Genomic DNA, 18,758 nt, shown 5'->3' with positions numbered 1-18,758 from the left:
CGAAACACGAGAAATAGAAATACTTTTTAATTTGAAGGTTCATCACAGGCATAATCGTAAACAAGATATTTAAAAATGCAGATTTCATTATCGTCGCCATACTCTCCCGTCTGTCATGCGCTGTGTCACTGTCACTCACACTCTCTCACACACACATTTACTTACACACCAGAGACTAAACACAACAAAAAAAAAGTGACTAGAGACTCTGCTGCATTAAAATACAATCCACCATGGATTCACTGCCTCACGCATGCACGCACACACACACACACACACACACACACACACACACTCACAGAGAAAGAAAGGTCTGCATCGGGGGGCTGTGTTGCTGTCGTAACTTCTACCTGGACAAAGAAGTGATCCTGAGAAAGGCAAAGAACAAACCATTAGTTTGATGAACAGACGTGTTCACCTAGTGTTATTAATGCAACAATTAAAGGAAATGTATTTTAGTAGCTCCTAATTCATCTACCCGTTTACTCTGTCTGTACATCAAAGATCCAAAACACACTCTTTCCGCTCATCTTATTTGTGCTTGCTTGCCCAACCAAAGCCCCCCCAGGTGACACTGTAACTCACTGTAGCTTGTCCTGTAGCAGCTCCAGCCTCTGTCGGTCCACGTAGCGCGAGAAGAGGGAGAGCAGGTTGGGAGGGGTGAAGAGGGGAGGGGACAGAGATGAGGGGGGGACGCTGAGCAACTCCCTCGTCACCGAGAACACCAACTCAGTCCTGGATCAATGGCAAACAGCAACAAAAGAGACACATACTTTGTGTGAGTGTGAAGAAGACGAGGATAAAACATAACGGCAGGGAAACAGGGAACAGAGACACGTTGGAGAAAGCAGGAGAAAAAGGTTTACATCATTGACACCACATCTTACCATCGATTGTCGTCCATGAGCTGACAGTTGGAGTCAGAGCTTTGCATCCTCTCTCCTTCACTCAGGATCAGATAGAGCAGCGTCACACCAAACTGAACCGAAACAAACAGAAGAGTTGTGTATGTAACGGGTACATGTCATTCATTATTTTGAGATTTGAAATCGCAAGGTCAGAATTTTTTTAAAAGACATTTTAATACAAATAAATGTCTTATTTTCAGATTAAAAAATGCCTTTAAAAAAGGATCAGCAGGACCCTTCCTGCAAACAGCAAACCGCGCTATCCATCTGAGAATATCAAAAGTCATTCATGCAGAAACATACTTCATTGTTTGTTTAGGTTATTATTTGTTTGTATATGTACATGGATGCACTGCAGGACGGAGTCCAGAACAAATTTCCTTACGGGGACAATAAAGTATATCGTATCGTATTTAGATCTGTGCGTGCAGCTGAAATGTTTAAATTGTTATATTTCCCTTTTGCCTCTGGCTTTAGTTGAATGCTACTTTTGTGGGCACTGAAAGCACTTAAAACAGAAGCAGTACTTGTACTTCAATTATTATGAATACTCATGTCAATGTGATATTTCTGTTTCTATTAAAGCATTTGCGAAAATTCAAAAAGACCAGAGGCCTGTACGACGAAGCTGGTTCAACATAACCTGGATATGTTTGAGTTAGCCGGTTGGCCTAATCCAAAACAAACGTGCTCTCGCCAAGCTGTACTACGACGCTGGTTATCAACTCGTTAACTCAAGCCAGCCGTGTCCTATCTAGTTAGGTGCGCGTTCACATGAAAGGGGTGGTATTTGGAGCATTCGACCAATCACAAACATGGACAAGCGTACTGACAGCGCAGCGTCATACTTCCTGAATGAAAAGTCAACTTTAATATTAGTCAAATATGAAGAAGTGAAACTTTAAACATCCATGACTTAAACACTTTATCCAGGATCAAAGCCACATAGCTGCACCTGCAAGGTGAATACAGCTGGTAAAAGAAAAAGTGTTTGAATGCGTACATTAACAGGTTTATGATATCACTGCCCCGTCCAAGACACGATCTGACTTTAATTACATTTGACTCGAGTGTTTCGTCAACTTAATGTGTTGCTTAAAATAATACTTCTGCATACAGTATGACACTGTGAGTGTTGCACGGCCAGATACGGCTCAGCTGACTCAGATAAGGAAATATATGATACATTATGATGTGATATGATATGAATGATAATGGGACACATCGACGTCTGCACTCACAGTGCCACGGACTGTACGTAATGTTACTCTGATCCGGTTACTTATGTTGTGGCAGATATTTAAGTAAGCTTTCTTAACGCTAATGTTATAATAGTCAGATTGCTCTGAAGATGGGAGGGGATATTCTATTCATGTTCACAGTCAGTTGATTTTTGCCGGCCGTCTTTCCTGCAACGGCAGTTTTTCTGTATTTCCTCTATCCTGTAATATGAATTGATCGCTTTAAACTCTGCACACTGAGCTCTGATTGGTCAGCAGGCGGTGCTTTCACTGAGTTGCTCTCTGATACCCCTTTCACACCGGCGCTTTTCCAGCTCCTGCTGGGAGCTAGAGCCTGAAAAGCGCCGGTTTTTCCTGTTCACACCGCAGCGGCGGCGCGTCATAGCTCCGGAATGCGGTTCACTTCCAGCTCCAAAAAGTTGTCGGTCCAGAGGCAAGAGCTTCGGAGCTATGACGCGGCGTCGCTTACGTCTCTTACGTCGAGGCGTGCAGGAAACCTTACTTTGACCATCCGTTCGCTGTTATTGATCATTGTGGAGATACATGGGCTGTACAGGTTGTCATGTCCGACTATCAGAAGTAGAATCATAATGAAAAATACGCCGGTAAAATGTGCCTATAGAAAACGGCTTAGCAAGTAGTCAGTTTAGCTTCGGTTGCTATGCTAACATCACCCATGTTATACCAGAGAAACTTTCATAACAGCGTTGTGATGCCAAACAGCGTCAATTCAGACTGACACCAAACAGCGTCAATTCAGACTGACACACATTCACTTAAGGGGAACTGGGGATATGTATCAGCTGCTTGTGTGACAGTCAGACAGTGAATACTTTAGAGCCGTGTGAGCTAACCCGGAGCTAACGGGAGAATAAACTCCCGTGGAAGAGCAGCCAGCACTGCAGCGGTCGGTAAATGCCGCTGAAACACATTAATAAACAATGAACCACGGCACTCTGGAGAAAAGCATAAGGTTGGAGAAGTCGTTATTTAATTTAATCTGGCTTCGTATGATTAAAAGCAACACGATCATCGACCCGACGCAGTCTCCGGCCCGTTGTTGTTGTGGGAGAAAATCAGCGACGTAAACTGTGACGTCATGACGCAGCAGCGGCAGCTCTGGGCAGTGTGAACAGAGCGGGAGCTGAAAAGGGAAACAGGAGCTGAACCAGAAAAGCTCTCGCGAGGAGCTAGAAAGTGAAAAGCGCCGGTGTGAAAGCCGCATTAGCCTGCAACCTAACCTGCTCCGGGCCAGGTTAGCCGCTCAGCATAAGTTACCATGGAGATCTAGCCCTCTAAAAAGAGAACCAGCGTCGTAGGACCGGAAACCCAGAGTTTTCCCTGAAGCTAGCTCGCTAAGCGTAACTCCAGCTTCGTCGTACAGGCCTCTGTAGTCATTATGGTGGATTTAACAAAGGGTGTACCTTGTTGTGCAGTACTGAGGCCAGCTGGCCCTCGCTGCCCTGCAGCTCCTGGAGCAGGTCAGTGAGGGCGGAGCTGCACAGAGACTGGATCACTGCGGCAACCGGCTCCACCAACCAGCACAGCACCTGAAGAAGAGCGGGGACCGAGGATGAAGCTCCAAGCATTTCATAGTATGGCACAACGTCTTTTCATTCATCTACTCTCTTGATGTGGACGCATCAAAGCCCGGAACATCCTTAATAAAGGGGACCTTGATTAATGTAGGAATTACGACCCGAGGAGCCAGACCGTACATTACTGACCACTACAGCTGGGTCAGCAGAACATGTCAGAACCTTTCATTTTTAGTCAACATTTATTATTTGACCAACACTGGGTGCAAAGTGCTGCCCAGCCAAACTGTGACTGTGCAGCTGTCAGCATAGCACCCAGTCACAATAAACCATCTAAAGCTTTAAATGTTAGTATTTCCGTTGATATCGTCCTATTCATTGTTTTTTTGCAGGAAAACTGTCAGAATTATAACAACATTTTAAATCTATTATAATAGATTTAAAAAAATCTTAGGATGAATAGTTTTAGTTATGTATTATTTATTTTGTATACGTTTCCTAGAGCTAGTGTTAGGAAGTTATTTTTTATATTGCTGTGAAGACTTCTCTAAAAAACTGTTTTTATTTCTACTCTCTTGAATTTCTTTTTACAAGATAACAATTTGCAGAATAGTAATTTTTACTGAATAGTGAGTTCAATGCCTGCAAAACACACGTTCTTCTGTCTGATGGACGAAATTAGAAACCCTGCAATTCTGTAGAAAAGCAACTTCTGACATGTTTCAGAATCCACTCGTGTGACATCTTACTACATCATAGGATGAATCGTAAGAGAGTCATTCACTTTGGGTTTCTGGATCAAAATGGGTCCTGAGGCATTACCTGGTCCTGCTTATCCTTCTTGGCCAAGGCAGGAAGGTTGCGGGAAATCGCCATGACAACGGCGGCAGCCTGGGGTGAAGGTAGGAAGGGGAGGAGCCTGGAGATGAGGCGCTTGCCCTTCCTCACTGACATGATCATTACACACTGCTCATCACTCACCCTAATCAAGAGGAGGACAAAAAGAATGAGTGAGGAAAGATAGGCTCTCACATTGTGTAGCAAGAAGACTAAGAACAAGGTTAGTCTACCTGTCGTCCCACTCCTTCTCCCGCAGAGTGTTGCACAGCTGCAGGGTTCGGCTCTTGTGCTGCTCCAGCAGAGCCTCCCTGTCCTCCTCCGGCGCCTGGACAAAACGCTTCTCAAAGTCTTGAACCTCCAGCAGCAAACTGTACATCTGGAGGACAGGGGTAGTTCGAGAGAAAAGAGTCAAACATGTGTATTGAGGATTCAGATGTGTTTGCTGTTGATGAACATGTGCTCCATCCGTCCTCGTCTTACCTTCTCCACAGTGTAGAGGATCTGTCGCCTCTTATTCCAAACCTGCTTCTCTCTTTTCTCCTGGGGGCAGACAGACACCAACCGTAAGACTTCAAACCTGACCAGAGAGGATACTAGAGAGACAATCAGCACTGAATAAGGTACAGAACTATTCAAACTAGAAAGAGCAGAACTACATGCAGGTGAGCCTTCAGCCCCCCAGATAATGGGGCCTCTAATACTTTTACACAAACATATTTACCATTGACCAATCACAAGGCAGCCAGCTTTCTGTACATCCGACCAATGCCAGACCAGCCGCTCCTGCAGCTGCCTCACAGTGGGGGGGGGGGGTCTGTAGCTGTTACTGTGAAGCAGCTTCAGGAGGTATTCAGCTATAAACACTGAATCTCTTCTACACCATGCCTCAGACCGCTAACCTTCACTATAACCTCTTTGCTTCGTCTTATCCTTCTTACTAAAGAGTCGTTTTTTTGTTGTTTTGTAGACTAAAACAGGAACATGCCAACAGACCTCGTCATCGGTGCGACTTGTCACCACGGCATCGATCATCTTGCGAGGGTTGTTGACGCTGGAGACCGTCAGCTTACCCAGAGAGCCTGCAAACTGAACTGCAGAGACACACATGTCAATATTCTCCAGTATTCTGATGATGATCTATACATCACGTACTATAGAGGGGAGATCATATTCTGGCGTATTACATTGCTTAGTTGAATACTCAATTCTGATTGGTCAATTTGGACATTCAGCGGTCTGCTCTTTTTCCGAACAGCAGATGCTCTAATCAAGGAACCATGTGCAGTCATATCAATGCGCAGAAAGAAGTCCAGTCATTTAAGCCGATGGTACGCAGTAGAATGGTCTCATTTGACTTAGCGAAAGCAATGCAATGATTTTTAAATGAATATTGTTAGTCAAATCATTGTTTATTCAGTAAGTAGCAGAGGTGGGGGACTCGAGTCACATGACTTGAGTCGCATATTTTTGGACTTGAGACTTGCTTGACTAACATTGATAAAAGACTTGACTTTGACTTGGTATTCATGACTTGACTTGAGACAGATGACTCGAAAGGACTTTACTTTTTAAAATTAAATATTTGCATTTGTTTTTGTATTGTAGGGAGCCCCTAAAGGGCAATGAGAAAAAAAAAAGGATACTGTATCTCGTTCGCACGAGAAAGTTACCGGAGCGCCAAATAGGAAGTGGAGCACACAGGAGACAACCGTTTCATTGCAGACTGTAATGTTTATGTTGGGAAATGGCAGTGCATACATTATTTTAGATATATATATATAGCATTGGGATACATATTTTTTAAATCCTCTGGAGCAGAGAGCGGAGCTGTGGATGATTGTTATTGATGAATGCATCAGTGTTTCTTCGGGTCAAAAACACTAAACTCACAACTTAAAATGAAAGCGTTTAGTTTATTTAATAAAAGAGCACATGTTCAATGTGACAGTAGATATAGATTAGTTGCAATTTGGTGCTATATATATATACATATATATATATAGACTTTTTGCCAAGTAGTTTTCTTACCGTTATTTATATCAATCATGGTATATATATAACGGTATATAGTAGATATATGGAGGGAGGTAGGTAGGTATGTATGGATGTATATATATATATATATATAGATATATATAGGATATAGATATAGAGACAGACAGACAGACAGAGAGAGAGACGGAGAGAGAGAGAGAGAGAGAGAGAGAGGAGAGAGAGAGAGAGAGAGAGAGGAGAGTGAGAGAGAGAGAGAGGAGAGAAGGACGGAGAGAGAGAGAGAGAGAGAGAGAGAGAGAGAGAGAGAGAGAGAGACAGAGAGAGAGAGAGAGAGAGAGAGAGAGAGACACACAGACAGACAGACAGAGAGAGAGAGAGAGAGAGAGAGAGAGAGACAGACACAGACAGACAGAGAGAGACAGACAGACAGACAGAGAGACAGACAGACAGCAAAGACAGAGACACATACAGACAGAGACAATACAGTAGAGACAGATACACAGAAAGAGAATAGAGATATACATATACAAGATGAGTAGACAGAGATATATACATATACATATACATATATATATACATATACATATACATATACATATACATATATATATACATATACATATATATATATATATATATATATACATATAAAAAATAAAACACCTTGAATTTCATGCTCCGTTGTCTTGCGTTCCAAGACAAAAACGTTGTTTCTTTTGATGTGAAATATTATGTATTTCATTTAAATAAAAAGCAATGTTAGTTTTGTTCACAATTTGTTTAGTTAGATTACCTTATTTATTTCTCCAAAAGAACCGATAAGAGTACCGTTAAAAGACCGGACCGATAAGCGGTATCGATAAAAGTAGTAGTACCGTTAAAACCTTAACGATACCCATCCCTAACCAGGAGGCAGCGGGACGTGTAACTCGGCCTCTGAGAAGTGCAGCACCAGCGCGCAAAGAGCTGTGCCTTTTACGCAACGCCTTCACTGTGTTGACTTTCATTAGAACAGCTAAAGAGCGACCGCAGGCTGCTAAGTTTTAACCACACACACCTCTACACACACACACACACACACACACACACCTCTACACACATCGAACTGCCCGATTAATCCCCCTATTACTCGTTTTATGAAGGAGATGTCCGGTCACTAAGGCGCATGATGTGTGTGTGTTTGTGCTCTGCTCAGCTCTGCTCTGTGTGTGTGTGTGTTCGCTGTGGTTGTGTGTGTCCGACAACGGCATTTGTTTTCAAATGACCATGAACAGTAATTTCTACACATCTGGCCAATGTATATGTGGCATATGTATATGTGGGTGTTCCCAAATGAAAGAAATTCGTTTAATCTTAATGTCGCACTGTCTGCACACAAACACACACACACATATCATGCGCCCTGGTACATACACTATTCCGTTGTATTGGCTTTGATGCAATATTTCTTTGTGCACAGACACAGTTAGGAAAACAATGAGACAGTGTCATATGGGAGCACCTTAGACAGACCATGGAGGAATGCTGTGACCCTGCTGAAGGGGAGCCAGGGCAGGAGGCTTAACATGTTGATGATATTTGTGTTGTACTCCTGTTATCACTTTAGAGCCCTTTTAGAACTTATTGGGGTTTATTACATGGTTTAGTTGAATACTCGATTCTGATTGGTCAATTCAGAACACGTGACACGTTGTTAATCCAGAACAGACAGACCGCTGTCAAGGATTTATGACCGTTGTTAAGGACGCTCAAATCTGCAGAAAGAAGTCCGGTCGATTGAACTGTATACAGTTTGGCTGAAAAGCAAACTGCATGCAGTTTGCTTTTCTAACTGACAAGACAAGAGCGACAAGAAAACAGCGGAGAAGTAACGGGCAGAAACCCTCCTTTTTACGCAGCGGTCCAGACATAGACATCAAACGGCGACACATATTCAGTTGCCAGTTACTTTGGCATTAGGGCAGGGATATCTAGCAGTGACGTGCGGTGAGGTTCATGGCTGGTGAGGCACTGACTCTTTCAGAGTCAGATTTACTAATATTATAGCCTATTTTGACCTTAATCGAAATATTCTGTTATTTTCAAAAGCTTTTTTAGTCTGATGCTATGATTAATTTTAAACAGACCGATCAACAAAAGGATACCCAAAATCTAAATATTGGATTGTTCTTTCTAAGTAAGATCCCATTTTCATTACAGTTGTGGTCTTACCTTGACTTGAAGATGAATAGAAGTCCATGCTATCCTTCTGGACAACAATCTCTATTACTGTTTTGTAAAAGTCCTCCTTATCTTCCTGTAGTTTCAAAAGTCTAGTTTGTTGTTTGCGGTAGAATAACAGTAGCAACAAGAACCTGTGAGCTCACGTGCGCCCCCTTCAGTGCGGCAGAGGTTATGGCTGCCTCCCCTGGTGATTTTTTCATTGCCGTTGTACGAGAGACCAGCGAGCCTAAATATCATATATACGTGAAATAAGTTATTTAGAGACTATGGATGGCGAGGATAAATGTAATAAAGGGATCTACAAACATTACATTGGTGACCTACAGTGAGATGGTAACAGGCATGCGCTTAGGGCCCGCTTTCCAGCCAGTTTCTGTGGGGTGACGCATTCTGAATTGAGGCAGGGCTCATCTGTGCCTCACCTCAGAATGCGTCACCCCACAGTAAATGGCTTGAGCGCGCTCACAAAATAAGTGGCCGCGCTAAATTAGTGCCCGCGCTCCAGCAAGTTACTGTGGGCTTACGTGAGGCAGTGCTCGTGCTTGCCTCACTTCTCATCGCTCCCGTAGCGGAGCTCGGCAAATATAAAATGCGATTGGAATCATACAGAAATCACATTTACACAAGATCAGTGGAGACATTTTATTATTATTATTATTTAGTTTTTCTTTAATTGTTTTTCCGTTACATTGGAGTATGACAGGTGAGGCTCTGCCTCCCCTGCCTCCACTGACTGCACGTCGCTGATATCTAGATACTTTCCAAGGTTTGACATCATGAATTGTGCTACTTTTAAAGCATGCAGCGATGTTTTCAAATCTGTAATCAAAAAGCTCTGCCTTCCTGCCGTTGCGTTGCTCCGTTTTTTTTCTTCAAACGGTAACAACGGACTATTTTCCTTAGCGGATGCATGTCAATTTAAATCAATACATACAACTATTTTTTAAATCAATAAAATCATTTTCTAAATCCATGAAAGCATTTCAATTAATATTGGGAGTCATATCATTACTTTGTTGAGAATGTGGCCATGTAATAAGCGGGATAATGTGCAGCGACTTGGTCATTATGGGTAAAAGAACACCTTCATGCAGATCTAGATCCCTCCGCTTCGCGTCGGGCTCCTGATCTGCCTGTCGGTGTTCTTTTACCCATAATGACCGCGTCGCTGCACATTATCCCTTACATAATTTCAGCGCCCCACTCTCCATCGCTGTTTATGTTGAAAATATAACTAAACTTTTCATAACCACAATATTTTAACTGATTTAAATGCGGAAACTGGGGTTATTCATAAGAATTTCATATGACTTGACTTGCTTGACTCTCACCACAGTGACTTGGGACTTGCACATGTAGGACTTACTCCCACCTCTGGTAAGTAGCCATGTATTAAGCGGTATTATGTGCAGTGAGCCTGCACGTTATCCCTCTGTGTGTTCTCTCATCATTTACCTGGTCTGTAGGTGTGTTCCACCTTGGCGACCTGCGGAGTGATCAGTTTGGTGGTGTGCTCCTTCTTGCTGCTGTCTCTCTCTCTTTCCTGTCGCTTCTCCATCTTTTCATAGTAGTTCTACACACACACACACACACACACACACACACACACACACACACACACACACACACACACACACACACACACACACACACACACACACACACACACACACACACACACACACACACACACACACACACACACACACACACACACACACTTTTGACAACAAGACTCACTTTCATTGCTTTACTCTTATTTTGCATGCTTCATCCTTTTCCTGTATTCAATATATTCATGCTACCTTTGCTTTCCAAAAGAAAATATTCAACACACTGAAATTGACATCAGCTTTCACATGCTTTCTTTTAGTTTTCATTATCGATATAGTGCTCAATCATCTATAAACTGTCTTGTGCTAAAACGTTTTCAGGTTGTTTGTTTATAGTGAAACCTGAACATCATGTAAAACCTGTAAAAAATGCCCCTGCATGATTGCAGCAAACAGGGTAACTAGTGAATAGAAAACCCACCTGATAGTAGTAGTCATCCAGGTAAGGGTCAGTACTTTGCAGCTGCATCATCTGGATCTTGGTAACCCATTCCTTCTCTTTCTGACTCATAAGGTTACTGTAGGGGTCCCTGCTGCGCCGGTCCCCTCCCGTCCTGCCACGGTCCCTACAGGGAGGGAAACACACACACACGACATGTCTTTCCTTGTTGGACAGCAGTTCTCCTATTGTTCATGTGTTCTGTGTGTACACTCATACACTCTCACTTACACTCCCCGGTTCTGCATGCGCTGCGTGAGCATGCGGCGGTGCTGTGGGTGGAGGTGGGTGGTGTTGTGCCGGATGGGTGGGGTGTGGTTTTGGGGGCAATGGGGGGGCGGCGGGCCCATTCTGTGACCAAGTGGAGGAGGTGGCCCCCCGAAGAACGGCCTGAAACCCCCGCCTGGTAACAAGGGAGGCGCTGGACCGCCACGAGGAAAACCAGCCATCTGAGGTGAGACAGACAAAGTAATGTGATAATTAGTAATGTGATGTAGGAGTCTACCATTGAACAATTACAGGGGCGTGTCTGAAGCTCGACCAACAACCAATCACATGAATCTCCCGCCCCGGACCCACAAGCACACGGTTTGATTGGCTAGAGCTTGTACTGGCATATGATTTACTACTCATTAAGTAGTTCTGAATAAACTGTACAGCTATGACTCAAACATTTGAATTTTCTCTAAATGTCACTAGTATTGAAGTAAAAAAGTAATATACTTCATTTTAATGCTCGATCTGAGGTATGGCAATTCATCTGTGCATAGTCTTCAATTCAATTTTTCTTGTTTCCAACAAAATGCATCCGAGTTACTTGACTGTTTTTCAGATGATCTATTGGGATAATTGACTGTCTCTATGGCACCAACCTGAGAGTTGAGCAGCTGGGCCCGTTGAATCTGAGACAGAACAGGACCCACTCCAGGGGGGAACGGACCGCGGCACAGTGGGGAGTTCTGGACAAAAACAGCAAAAATATATTTTCATAGACATGAAAACTGAAAATGGAGCTTGGACTTCAGACCGAATGTTCAAGCTGTTCATGGATATACTCATGGAACCATTCATGTGTTCACTTCACTTTTTATGCAACATCAAACATAAAAGCAGCCCTGTGATGTTTGGATTAATGTGCAAACAAACCGGGGAAATCAGAGGGGGGGGCGGGTAGAGGAACACTTACAGCTATATTGAGGAGGGTGTTGGGTGACAGACGCTCAGGGAAAGGAGGAGGGTATCTGTGCTGGATCGGGGCTCTCACATGAACCGCCGTGGGATGGTGGATCTACAAACACATACACACAGCGCAGGGTTAAAAGAGACAAAGCCAACTAGAGGAAAGTAACATCCCAACAGCTGTTCAGCCTACATGATTGACTTTAGTTCCTCTAGTGGTAGTATACAAGAAACACTAGGTTAGATGCTCTATTAAGTGTATTTAAAAAAATAAAAAAAAACATTTGGATCCTACCAAAGCCAAATAGCATTCATGTCATTGTAACCTTGGAAATTGTGGAAAGGGGGAATGGTTGAAGGAAATCTGTAAGGAAACACTTCTGTTATTCACCTGATGATTCAGGGCATGGCTCATTGGCTGTTTTGGCGGGGTGCCAATAGGCACTGCCGTCACAGGAGGGGAGCCTATCACAGGGGAAGAAGAGCGTGGAGGTGGGACCCTCTCTGACAAATCCCGTCCTTCATCGCTCCTACCCTGAGGAGGACGTGTAGGAAGGCCTACCTCATTGATTATAGACATTAGTGGACTATCCTGAAGAGGAAGAAGAGGGGGAATAACATATTAGTTAACACTGATGACCTGTCCAAAATCACCACCTTGGTTAAGTCCTTTACGTGCCGAGCATACTGGAAACAGATTGGAGAAATATGTTGTGTTGTGATGGATCATTCCAGACAGTGGAAGAGAACGTTTGAAAAAAAAAAAGCCGGTGACCCTTACCTCCATGTGTGTAACCATTCCAAGGGTTATACTGACTGGACCAAAACCCATACTGTTCTCCCAGATACTGTGAGAGTTCATCTAGAGAGAATGACAGAAATTTGAATTAACGGTGGAGAACTTTTTTATTTTATAACAACAAAGATTAAATAATTGTTACTACAACAAACAAGTTATACAAATATATTTAACAGCATGAAATCAAATCCAGGAAATGATTTAAATCCTAATTCCACAAATAATTAAAACCCCAAACCTGGGCCATAGGAGCAGTTCCTCTACGCAGCAAGTGCTGCTGCTGTTGGTAGCTGAGCATGGAGGAGGGGGGAAGGCCAGGGGGCAGGCCTGGAGAAGAGCACAGCAGATTTTAATAGAAAGAATACAGAGAGGGTAAACCCAAGCCCCCAGGAAGTGCGCCGGACTCTGAGGGTAATATTCGTTGTGGCCAAACGGCGGTACTACACTTGCGTATCAGTCGCTGGGCCCGGAAACACTTTTCCCATTGACTTACATGGGGAAAGAGACGTCTGTAAATCGTTGGATCATTTTTTTTTAAACTAAATAAACTACCCAGTATGTACGTTTGTATAGCCCTTATTAAAAACATTCGGTCCTCAAGTTGTAAAATGTGCTAATAATGTTATTCTGAGAGTTATTTTAATCGGCATTATGAACGCGGATCTAACCCACGGGGCCGCGCCGCCCGGCACGTTCATGTGACGTGTTCAGTACTACATGCGTTTTACCTTTATCCATGGATGCACAATAAGAACGGATTATATGATTACTTTCGTGACGTTTCGCTCCCTCAAAAGTTGGGCCATTTTGTCTTCATCCGCCAATGAGCAACTCTCATAGGAATGAACGAGGCCCCGCCTCCCACGCTGTATCCAGTTCTTATTATACATCCATGGGTAAACCACATTGTCAAAAAGTAGCCTAAAAAAGGGTGTTGTGTCTGAAGGTACATTTGACAAAACACTCTTTTGGATGGCAAACAAAGCTCACCTATTATACTTTTTTTGAACAATCTATTGTAGGGCCATATCTACACAAAACATGTCTCTTTAGTGTTTTGCTCAAAATACCAAACAGATCACCCATTGTAGCATGCCTCATACCCCTCTATTTCAGCCCTGTTACTAAAGTGCTGATTCTGTGTCTGGCCCTTTAAATGTAACGAGCTGCTGCTGGCCACGCCCCTTTGGAGCTGCTGCATGCAAGCAGTGAGCTCTGTGAAGAGAAGGCTGTCTACCAGCAGAAACTCAGCTAAACGCTGCCGTGATTAAACGTCATATTATGTTCCAAACCACATCAAGGATTATTTCTGAAACAGTATGGAGCTCAAACTCTTTCTCTCTCGCGGGTTTACTACAAGAACAGTACCTTTTATTTCCTGCTTCTTTAAACATATTCTCTCCAGTACAGCGTTAGCTCTGAGTGCTAGCGATGCTTGCTAATGTAAACACAGACCATATTACTTCTAAACACGTTGCGCATTGTTTCTGATACAGCAACGTTTCTGTTAGGGACGTTGCCAGGAGTTCAACGTAAAGCCAGCCCACATTTTAGTAATGTCGTCATGACCGCAGCAAATCTGGATCAGCTGCGTTGTACCCCCGTTTTTAGAGATGTGGTTACGGAGGCAGAGAGAGGGTTGTATTTTCTGACATTTTGTGAGTCTCCTTACACACCAGGTACACATATTTATGTATAAAAGACATAAGAAATTGCATTTTGCATAATAGATTACCTTTAAGCTGTTCTATAGATAAGGGCAAAATAGCCCAGAATATAAATCAATCTAACAAATGCTTTATGTTTTTGTGGGGATAGATAAGCATTATACTTTATAAAAAAAAATATATATATATACATATATATATTATAGTTATGCTAGTAATTGACCATGGTTATGTTGGCTGTCTGAGTGATAGCTGATGTAACCAATACATTGGTTCTAACCTGAGGAGGGCCCAGGAGGCAGCTGGTGCTGGGGGTGATGGGGATGCTGGTGTAGTTGATTGAGATGTGGAATGGAGGAGGGCTGGGGCATGACCATTGGTTGTTCCAGGCCCTGCAAAGCGGATAGGCTGGATCCTGAAGAGCTGGGGGGAGGAGCAGCTGCTCCTACCCCAGCGATGGCTGGATCAGCCTCCAGGATGAGTCTGGCCAGGGACTCAGCCAAGCCCCCTTCCCCTGCTCGATCCTCCACATCTGAAACAACAGTTTTACTTAGGATTTTCCAACTATGTGTGTCTTTCTTTTGCTCTTCATATTATATTTCACAATACGTCAAGAAAAAAAGCTTGAAGATTAGCAATTATTTTTCAGTTTCCAAAAAACTTGACCTGTCACAAGCAATTCGGAACTTTACAAAAAAAAAGAAAATTGAAGATATTAGGCATTCACAAAACTTGCAAATCTCCAGCAAGCAATACTGAAATCTAGCATACAGAGGAACACGACTAGCGGCATTTCCATAACTACGGCACTGACCTGGTGGAGGCAGTCCAGAGGAAGAGAAGGAGAATTGAAGGGAAGGTGGAAGGGGGAGTTGGCCCGCAGAGGAATGGAGATGGGAGGAGGATGAATCAAAGGCTCCTCCCAAATCTGATTCTCCTCCCATTCCCCGTCCTCCCCCCAGCCCTGCACCTAGCCCGGTGCCGCCCTGGAGCCCAGCGAGGCGTTTGTGTTCCTCCTGCCAGTCGTCATCTGGAAGAGAGGAGCCATATCAGGGCTCGACATTATAAATGGCCCGCTGGCCCGGAAGCACTATTTAGACCCCCCGGGCCAGCATAACCTACTTTCCACTTGCGGGCCACTAAAAATATTGCTTTAAAAAAAGAAATTGTCCTGTGGTATTGGTATTTTGACTAGCAATTTAGTTAAATTGTTTCGCTTATTAATGCTACAACATAGCGGTTCGTGAGCGGGAGCGCGCTCGTTCACTACAGACTTTCTCGCCACCTAACCATTCGCCAAAATGTTTTTAATACCAGCCGTAACCGGCCAAAAAACAATCTTCAAATAAAAGAATGTCACCGGAAGAGTTAAAGGAGAGTGACAGGGAGTATGAGAAGAAGAGGGAGAGAAAGTTTCAGCCACACTGGCTTGATCGATGGAGTTGGCTTCTATATGATTGCCAATATAAACAAGGTCTTTTGTCAGCTCTGTACATCAATGCCGACCTATGCTGACAAGTAAGTGAAGAGTAGAAAATATAAAAAGGTATTGGCTATAGGGAAATGTCCCAGCAGTTTAGGAGAATGAAGGTTCTAATCTATTACATTGCCATTGCATTTCTAACTCCTGATGACAGGAAGGCAGAAAGCGCATTATACAAATAATAATATACTTATAATAATAGCAGAATCTTTAACAATGACCACAATATAATTATTTTAATAAAACAAATATGAACAATTGAGGAAAATGAGGAAGAACTGATGATTCAAATGTTGTAGTACAAGCAGTAATGTAGTTTGTGCATAAATTACTATTGCAACAAATGTGTTCATTTTCTTCATTATTAGTCGATTTCTTTGGACGAATGCTCTTGGGCCAGTGGTTACAATGGTGGGGCATTACAATTAATTTGACCCTTAATGTCTACCCCTGCATATAACATCAACACATTTTTTTTTTCTTAAAAAAAGTAATTTCACAATGGGAATGGTCCTTTAGTGTTTTAGTGTTTAATGATGGTGACCAACAACAATCAAGAGCACCGACAGTGTAATATCTTCACTGTCAGGTTGTGACAGGAGGGGTAAACTGCGAACCAGATTAGTGGGTTAGCGTAGATAGGTTGAGCATAAAGTCAGAGTTCTCCATGATACAGAGGTGGATCTCTTTTATCCTAGATCGCCGGGACAACCTATGCTGCAGACTCAACCTGGTTTGGACCAGGTTATGTTCAGAATTTAGGTCTGTAATCGGCTAACTACTTTCCAATACATTGTACGCATAACTCACCGATGGCCCCTGCTCCGAAGGTGTCATCGTTAAACTGATTGATTTCATCTTCCTCTTCTATCATCCCGTCATCTTCCTCCTCCAACGTACAGTCTTCATCCAGGGACTGCATGGAAACCAGATGATGGGCCAAGAGAGAGGGTGAGTGGAAGGTTCGGGGAGGAAGGGAGTCATGGAGATCACAGAAAAGATAGGGAAGAAAAATAGGAATGGTTAGCAAAAAAAAAAAAACAAGAGGAGGAGAATAAATGACAAGAATAAGATTGTAAAATATCTCATGAAGCAGACTGAGAGGTTGGGACCTTGATAAGGGATCATTCCAATAATGCAAGAACATTATGGAATTTTTGCAATAACAAAACAAGGGCCCTGGACATGTGAATCCCTTCTATCATGAGTGTCTCTAGCACTGGTAGTACCAGAGGTACAGATATGATGAACAATGATATGAATAATGAACTATAGACTGAATGCAATATTCTTGACAGACTGATCTTCTTTTAAGTCTGACTTGTCGATTCAGATTGTCTTTCTTTCTAAATACTATAATTGACAAACATTCTTGTAATTCAAAAAAAGGAAAATTCTATTGTATGTTCATACATATTAGAACAAATATTCTATACTATATATGTGGGCCTTTTATAGAGGGTCAACAATGTATAAACTAAGTATTAAGGCACAACTATTTATAAATGTTATATAAATGCTGAGCTGCATTATGTTATAATAATATTGATGGTGGTCTGACAGAGATAAGAGACACAGAAGAGAGGTCACTGATTACGCTGAACAGCATCATGGGAAGGAACTACACTGGAATATAAGGAGTCTCTTATTTAGTTATTTGTATAGAACAGTGCTCAGGTCATCAGTTGAGACATGATGGTTTAAGTGACTGGACACCTGAATAATCCTGTAGGTTTAAGGTCGGTTCATGAAGAAAAATTATGGGTTATACCCATACCGCATTACTACACAAGGTATTAATACTGTGTATTTTATTTTTCATTTATCAGCTTCCCACTGTGTTTCTTAAATTGTGCGGAAAGCTAAAAGAAAATGGGCTATCAGTGCATCAACACACTAGTATAGTGGTTATCATGCCACATACACCATATGAATAAGTGTGATGATCAATGCGAGTCCCAACTGCTGGTCATGAGCCTAGGACAATACTTTCACTAAGCCAATCATTTATGCAAGTTTAACAATTGTTTTGGCTTGTCATGGTAACATGACAAATAGCATTGCACAGGTGCACGGCAGAGGTCGACATGTGGGGAATTAATGAAAAAAGTGAAGAATGAGGTGGCTAAAGAATCCTGTTTGACTTCAGACTAGTCCAACTGCACTTGTAACGTAGAGTTCTAGAGTGTAGAGTGCGAGGAGGAATACTCACTGAGACAATAATATTTAGATAGCGTTAAGTATAACTGTTAGTATCTCACCCAACAATATGAATAAAGAGAACTCGGGACTTCTTTCAGACAACCTGGAGGCAGCAGGAGTAGCAGTTAGCAACAATGCTAATGCTGACGTTATATCACGCAAGACCCACGTCGAAGTAAAACTGGTGCTTTAAAACTAACCCGCATGTTAATGTGAAGATACAGCTGGACACTTTTAAACATTGCCCTTTCACGAGTGAGATGTATTGATAAAACACTGGCCGTTGGATGGAGCTCACCCCTGGCTCATGTCACTAGGCAAGCGGGCTGACTCGCAGGCCGCCAACCGCATTGGATTCAGCAGTCGCATAAACAATAGACACCATGCAGCATAGAAATAACACTGTCTGTAATGACTAACAGAGCTCAGTGTAACATATGACATTGCCCTCAGGAATAGGACTCATGGGGTTTAGGGTACAACACTCACCTGAAAACGAAACATCTATCTTTAGGCTTTCGGGAAAAGAAGTGCATCGGAAGGGAGCGTGGCGGCGCGCAAGTGACGCAGGCAGCCAGGACGTCCACTTGAACGTGCCTTGCGGAACAACGTGAACGAGCACGCATCTGGG

The 18,758-nt window shown here is 42.8% G+C and overlaps 1 protein-coding gene across 1 annotated transcript; it reads right to left on the bottom strand.

Annotated features, from left to right (window-relative positions):
* Positions 1-11: 11 nt before the first annotated feature.
* On the bottom strand, positions 12-18,751 carry patl1 (PAT1 homolog 1, processing body mRNA decay factor). Its single transcript, XM_034120929.1, has 20 exons — positions 18,617-18,751; positions 16,736-16,841; positions 15,257-15,472; positions 14,723-14,974; positions 13,014-13,102; positions 12,758-12,838; positions 12,368-12,568; positions 11,984-12,085; positions 11,670-11,756; positions 11,029-11,246; positions 10,780-10,924; positions 10,201-10,318; positions 5,521-5,618; positions 5,008-5,067; positions 4,758-4,903; positions 4,510-4,669; positions 3,574-3,699; positions 888-979; positions 586-735; positions 12-368 (listed from the first exon to the last, which is right to left on the bottom strand). The coding sequence occupies exons 1-20, from the start codon at positions 18,629-18,631 to the stop codon at positions 347-349; spliced, it is 2,484 nt and encodes an 827-aa protein (XP_033976820.1). The 5' UTR covers positions 18,632-18,751; the 3' UTR covers positions 12-346.
* Positions 18,752-18,758: the final 7 nt, after the last annotated feature.

Source organism: Trematomus bernacchii, unplaced genomic scaffold (genome assembly GCF_902827165.1).
Source record: "Trematomus bernacchii unplaced genomic scaffold, fTreBer1.1, whole genome shotgun sequence".
NCBI lineage: Eukaryota > Metazoa > Chordata > Actinopteri > Perciformes > Nototheniidae > Trematomus > Trematomus bernacchii.
The sequence above is the reverse complement of the archived record's forward strand: the minus strand, read 5'-3'. Positions and strand labels throughout refer to the sequence as shown.

Coding starts and splice junctions, on each gene's coding strand:
- patl1 (XM_034120929.1), bottom strand. Junction 3,700..4,509: donor AGAAGGATAAGCAGGACCAG/GTAATGCCTCAG, acceptor GCTCTTCTTCAG/GTGCTGTGCTGGTTGGTGGA. Junction 369..585: donor CTGCTACAGGACAAGCTACA/GTGAGTTACAGT, acceptor TGCCTTTCTCAG/GATCACTTCTTTGTCCAGGT.